The sequence below is a fragment of the Egretta garzetta genome, unplaced genomic scaffold (genome assembly GCF_000687185.1).
Source record: "Egretta garzetta isolate BGI_Z169 unplaced genomic scaffold, ASM68718v1 scaffold404, whole genome shotgun sequence".
In the NCBI taxonomy this organism is placed as follows: Eukaryota; Metazoa; Chordata; class Aves; order Pelecaniformes; family Ardeidae; genus Egretta; species Egretta garzetta.
In genome coordinates, this window is record NW_009259323.1 from 750,845 (window position 1) to 757,309 (window position 6,465).

Consider the following 6,465-nt stretch of genomic DNA (forward strand, 5'->3'; position numbering starts at 1 on the left):
TCTGGTCCTCTAGGAAATTGTGGTAAATCCTTCGGGTTTGTAGCACATTCCTACATCCCTTTCTCACCTAACACTGTGCTGGGGTAGGATGCTGGTTTGTTCAGAAATGATATGAGATTTCTGGAAATAAGTTGGTTGACAACGTACCGTTTGACCTTCCACAGACTGTTTCCCCCCTCCAGGTTGTTTTGCTCTCCGGGGTCCAGTTTGGGGCACCCCTCACATTTCAGTCCAGGGGTTTGCCTGTCTTTTCTTAGCTTGTTGTGACATTCTTTTCTACTGGGTTGCTGCGTGGCAAATGCTCTTCTTGTAGCTCCGTTTATCCCAGCCCCTGAGGGAACTGCAGTGCCCGAGATGCTGTTTGGATCTCAGGTTTCTGTTTAAATATTTTGCCTGTGGTTTCTGGCTGTCTGAATCCCTCCAAGGACCCCTAAAAACTAACAACTCCCACTGCGGACAGCAGGCTCCGCTTCCACAGACACTTCCCCCCATACCTTTGAGTCTGGACAGCGAGTTCATGCCCTGCCCAACTCTGTTCTGCAGCCAGTCTGACAAACGCTGGCACAAGGACCCCCATGCAATGCGGGAGAGACTGCCAGCCCCCATGCGTGATACCTTGGCCGCTGCTTTGCTGCCAGGATGGATTTGACCGGTGAGCCTGCCCCGAACCACACATTTGTATTCCTGAGGCCCCTACTGCCGTGCTGCTCCTGGGACTGCCCTGTGCTAGCTTGGCAACACGCGTGCCCCAGAGCGCCGGGGAGTAACCTGCTGCACATTTCCTCCTGGTCAAATGACAGTAAAATAGGCAAGAACTGACAAATGAGGAAATTTGCAGGGAAAGCTGGCCTTCTACCCCCTATCTGTTAAGCTCATTAAAGGTAGCTTTTAGCATCAAACCAGACGTCCCGTGAACAGCTAAGAAAATACTGAGCGTCAGTGCTAGTGCTTAGATGGGGAAGTCGGACCCTTGGGCATGTCCTCTGTCAGCCAACCTTTCCAGGTGCCCTCTCTACCACTGATACACGGGCTGCGAGAATGGCTTTAGCAGGAAACATTTCCTGGGAAGTTGTTTCATTAAACCAATATAAATACGCATTACCATTTCCTATTCCAAGTGGTTATTCTGGGTTAAAAAGCAACTGGAATGTTAGGAATTATTAAGAGAGGAACAGAAAACAAAGCAGAGCCTCCCTACAAATCCACCTCAGATATCGTGCCTCCTTCAGCCCTGCTGTCTCAGGCAGATGTGGCAGAGCTAGAAAAGACATGAAGGTGACCAGAGGATGGATCAGCTTCCAGGCAGGGGACAAGGAGCTACACCGAGGTTCTTCTCCTAGAAAGGAGGTGAGCAGGGGAGAACACAGCATGGGTCTATAAATTGCAACAGGCATCAAGGAATGAATATTCACTCGTAATACTGGCCTTTGGAGGCAGTCAAGCAGACAGAAAGCAAACAGCAAAAAGCAACAGTGGAAGAAAACTCCAGCAAACGCTGTTAAACACAATGACGATACACGTGGCTAAAGGAAGAAATCACCGGTGCTGTGGGTTCAGTGCAGTGACTGACCAGGGCCACAGGCCTGTGCTGGTGTCCCCCCTCCCACAGGGACTCTTCCGACCCTGCACAGCTGCGCCTACATTTTTAAACCTCTCAGACAGCATCAGAGGTGTTATCCTGGAGACGGCTTTGGCTGGCCTGAAATAGGACAAGAATGTTTTCCAGGTTGCACAGCTGCCCCTTCCTGGTGGCCCCAGCCTGAGAGCAGCCGTCCCGGTGAGGGGCTCGGGGGGCAGGGGGCTGCTGCCACCTTCTGGGTAGGGGACCCCCGGACCGCCTGTGCGGCGCCGGACACCGCCTGTGTGGGAACCATCAGAAATGGCCCAACTGGGGAAAAAAATCTCCCAGGCAATGGTTAAAGCAGGGTGCTGAACCACGCCGCACAAACACCCTCCCCAAAGCGCAGCCGGGCTCTGCACAGCCCTATGCACGACAGCGGGGATAATTTTAGAGGTAATTATTCTGTGGTTTTAGTACTGTGGCAGAAAGGGGTATTTTATGCCTGTTGGAGTGAACTGTCTCTGTGCCCTCTCCCAGTATGTATTTAGCATGACACACTTTTTTGCTACTTATAAATTCAGCCCCCTTCTGTGCAAAGCCTGTTTCATCTCTTGCTGCATGCAAAGTCACCCAGCCCTGTGGGGGAACCAAGCTAGAAAAGAAGTGTAGTTTTTATCATTAAGCCCTCAATTTTAATTTAAGGTGTACTTAAAAAAATATAAGGTACAGATTACTGAATAACATCTATTTGGTGAACAGTATTGGGGTGCGCTCTGAACACCGAGGGGGTGCTGCACACTCAGCTGTTCTTTCAGGACTGAACGGCTCCATCCCTTTGCAACCCAGTTTAAGAAGCAATCAGGTTCTCTTAGCAAGTCTACCATCTTTTGTCAATATTTATAGTGAAGGTGCAACTGAAATCAGGGATATTGCCATTCGTGACACTGTTTCTTGTTCATCTTCCACGACATCTGGATTACTTGCATGAAGGGGTGATGCCTTCTCCCGAGTTCACTAACCTGGAAGTCAGTTTGCATTTGTTTCACTTTGGACACACTCGGAGCCAGGTCTGCTCTGATAATTTTGCCAATAACATTAAAAGCAAAAGGGTCACAGCAAAGATTTTACAAAACACGTATTTAAAACCTCCCACTGCGTTGGCTGTGCTGTGGAGCCAGCTTTGGGAGCAGCAAACTGCCTGAACGGCCAGGCCAGTGCCCCACTGCCTGCGGGTGGGCACCGACGGGGACCACGGCTCCCCCAAAGTGCCAAGGCAGCAGCCCACATGGCCACGCACACTGTGCCCCGCAGTGCCACACCTCAAGGCTGAACTTGTGCCAAAAGCCTGTTGAAGGAAGGGAAACAACCAGAGGTGACATTTGACAAGTTAGTTTTTTATTCAGTGCATTGGACTCGTACATCACCACTTTGTCAACTAACAACATTTCACACATTCCTACAAAACCAACGCTGAGTCCAGTCTCTTGTTAAAGATGATTGGTGTAAAACGTAAAGCAGTCTATCAAATATTTACTTTAATAAGTCTAGCTTACAGCCCAGTAAGAGGCTGTGTCCAGCACATTCGGTGCTGGGTTGCAGCAGTGGGTGGAGAATGGATCAGTGACTCATGGTTGGTGCAGGGCTTCATTAACAAATGTCTCGATCCAGCTCATTAACATCTCAGCCAATGTTTATCGGACTGCTGTAGAGCTTGGCCTCCCTCCTGCAGCTGCTAGTTCAATTCTGCCAGTGCTTTGAGCATGGATGGAGCTGCACCTACAAAATCCCTAATGCAGAACTACTGCAGCACTGGAAAACCTGATTTGGGCTGGGACAGCCTGCCTCCGTTCTGTGCCGAGGACACTCACGCCGGCAGCATGGCACAGCACGTCCCACTCCGTCCCTGCAACCAGGCCAGCAGGAGCAGTCAGAACAGCACGGCAAACCAAAAAGAAATGCAAGGTGCTCAGGCCTGACTATCGGGGCAGAGCGAGATGTTTTCAGGATGGAGGGGTCTCACACTGCAAACCTCCGGGCAGGGATGCCTGCACACACAATGAATCGGGCAATCAGGTGGATGCTGGGGAATGCGGGCAGCTGGAGCATCCCCGCTGGTGCCACTGCTGGGGCACGGCCCTCAGCCCCGCACGTGCTCCGCTCCCCGCTGTCTCCCATGTGGGCAGGCACAGCGTCCTCAACCCTGTCCCACCCGTGGGACAATGCAGGGAAGGCTCCACGGGTATGGCCTGGAGCTGGTCCCCTCTCCCTCTTGCAGGAGTCAGCCTGGGCAGCACAGGGTGCCCTGGCATGGGAACAGGGCTGGCGCCAGCCCCGCAGCTCCCCACAGAGCGCTCCCAGCAAATCCATCTCTGCTCATCCCACTCCACCACCCTGCCCTGTGCTCTGGCCCCAACTCTCATCCTGCCTCGTCCCTGCCCTCAATTGCTCATTCATTCTGCGTGTAAGGAAGGAGACGGCACATTGCCAAATTAGCTATCTCAGAGGAAATCTATCAAGGTTTATTGAGCTGCCCGTTATGGGCCCTGGACTGTTACGGGCAGTCCCTGTGACGAGCATGCGGCACTAAGGCATGGTGACCGTCCGTCCGGCACTCCTGGCTGCTGTAAAGCGCCTCTTATTCCTCAGACCAGAGAACCTCTCATCCAGCGTCAGGCTGGTCTGTAGGGGAAGGGGAGAGCAAGTCAGTCCCGGGTCTCGTGGCAAAGCACGGCCAAACTTGTAGCGGGGTATTGATTAGAGCCCATCAGTCAGGACGGTGCTTCACAGCCAGTTAGTCAATTAAACCACTCAGCACACGGAGACAAGGAGCTCGACAGACTGTGTGCGTCTGGAAAACCTCCAAGCAGTGCCCAGCCCCAAGACACTGGGCGTCCTCAGCAAGAACAGGAGCAAGCAGATGGCATTTGAGCACAAGGCATCAAGTAAAACCAAACTGTCCAGACAAGAAACGCCAGCAATGAAGAAGGTGGAGCAGGATTTCTGACCTGCACCAGGGCTCTTGGACCATCCTTCAGTGTGAAACATGGCACTGAGAAGGTCACCAAAACAAAAAGAGAGCAAAGCCCAGAAGTGCTGTGTGTCTCTGAGGAGTGGGGAGCACTGACAGTGAAATGGTCCCCCCCAGCCAGGACTGCTCACAAGGAACATCTCCCTGCTCCAAGCAAGGACACGGACAGGCCAACAGGGGCCAGCAGAGTGGGGAAAATTGGGCTGAGTCTGTAGCTGCTGAACAGTCTTCTCAGGTGCCTTCAATTTTGTGAGCAACCTAGCCAACACAGCTACAGGACTTTCCTCCTGGCTTATGCTAGATAAACCCAACTGGCAGCCCCGAAAACCTGAGCGTGATGTGAGCAGCTTAGTGGCAGGGCTGCTGCAGGGTGCAAGGCGCTGCCTGTCCTGTTGACAATCCTCTACCTGGTTGGCCATCGCGCGGAAGTTGAATCTCAGCAGCACCCCCTTGGGCTGGGGCTTGGCCACCCGCGGCGGGGGCCTCTGGCTGCGCAGGAACGGGCGCTTGGATCCAGGCCTGGGAAAAGCACAGATCTGCAGTCACTCAGGATGCTAAGGCAGCTCACTGCCTATCATCTGCCAACCAGCAAGGAGGAAAGGAGACTCCCACATGCCCCACACGTCCCACGGCACGTCTCACCGTCCTGGGTGAGTCTAAAGGGTGCCAGGAGAGCTGCTGTGCCTGCAGAGCTCCAGCACCGGGGACTGTATCACGTCAAGGCTATCATGTGGTGCGCCCTGTGCCCAGGACATGCCAAATGCCCTCACCCACCCTTCCTCCTGCCCCCAGCCAGGTGCCTGCAGCCCCGCCAGCTCAGCCCAGGGGTGAAGCTGCCCCTTCCAGTCTCTGTGCCCCTCTCCCACAGTGAGCGTGCGGTGTGGTGTCCCTTCGGCGTGCGCGGCATTACCCCCCAAAACACCCCACAGCCAGCACAAGCAGCCTGCCACCTCCCACACGCTGCCGGCGCTTCCATTTCTCTTAGTCCGGATAACAAACGAGCCGCACGGTAATTACCGTCTCCTTTCAGATACTCCGGGAAGGGAACGAGACATCATTTGCTAACCATTTCGGGTCTGAACCATTAATTGAGCACTCGTTATAGGAGAAGCGAAGCTGCAATAATGCTAAAGGGATTTGCAACGGCTTTTGTAGAGCTCCCATCCTAACAAATCACCTCATTTACTTACGCGCCGGCCTGGCCCGCCTGGGGATTAGCCACAGAAACCGTCAGAACTGCTCCGGGGCTGGGTTTCACTTGCCACCTGCCGAGACAGGGAGATGTATCCAGCTTCGGTTTAAGCATGAAAGAGCACGTCGTGTTTGCAGCGTGCCTTTGTTCACCAATTACCTTCTCATCCTTGGTGGTTTCCCTTCTCCATTAGCATCCATCTGCTGTGAAATACATTTAAAAAAAAAATTACTTAAAGAATTAGCTCTCAGAAACAATGATTCCTTTTCCAGTATTTCATTTGGTTGTATCTGAATAGCTCTTTTCTTGCATGTTGTCAAGAAATTTGCTAATTTGGGGTTTCCTGCTGGCACAGTGATCCGTATAGGGTGGCTTTACTTTGCTTTGCTTTTGCTGCTGTATAAGTAGCAGCGTTTACTTTTTATCACCTGCCCAGGTTTTATTTTCCAGCTGCCAGAATATTAAGCTGCATTAAAAATTGCCTGTCCTGCAAATACCTTCCTAGGAATACATTCATTGTTAAAGTCATCCATCTCCCAGTTACGTTTGGAAGCAAAGCTAGAACTGGGCAAAGGCTGGTAAAACTGAAGGCTTGTCACCATCAGCAGGTCACAGAAAAAATGCCTCGATACTGACCCCTCTCTGAAAGTTGGCTTTGGAGAATCGCTGCTGCATCCGCTTCTG

At 52.5% G+C, this 6,465-nt stretch overlaps 1 protein-coding gene across 1 annotated transcript; it reads right to left on the minus strand.

Moving 5' to 3' along the window:
* Positions 1-4,150: 4,150 nt before the first annotated feature.
* Positions 4,151-6,459, minus strand: LOC104124282. Its single transcript, XM_035892166.1, has 4 exons — positions 6,418-6,459; positions 5,941-5,984; positions 5,780-5,854; positions 4,151-5,108 (listed from the first exon to the last, which is right to left on the minus strand). Exons 1-4 carry the CDS (start codon positions 6,454-6,456, stop codon positions 4,370-4,372), a joined length of 897 nt encoding a protein of 298 aa, XP_035748059.1. The 5' UTR covers positions 6,457-6,459; the 3' UTR covers positions 4,151-4,369.
* Between the last annotated feature and the right edge of the window lie 6 nt (positions 6,460-6,465).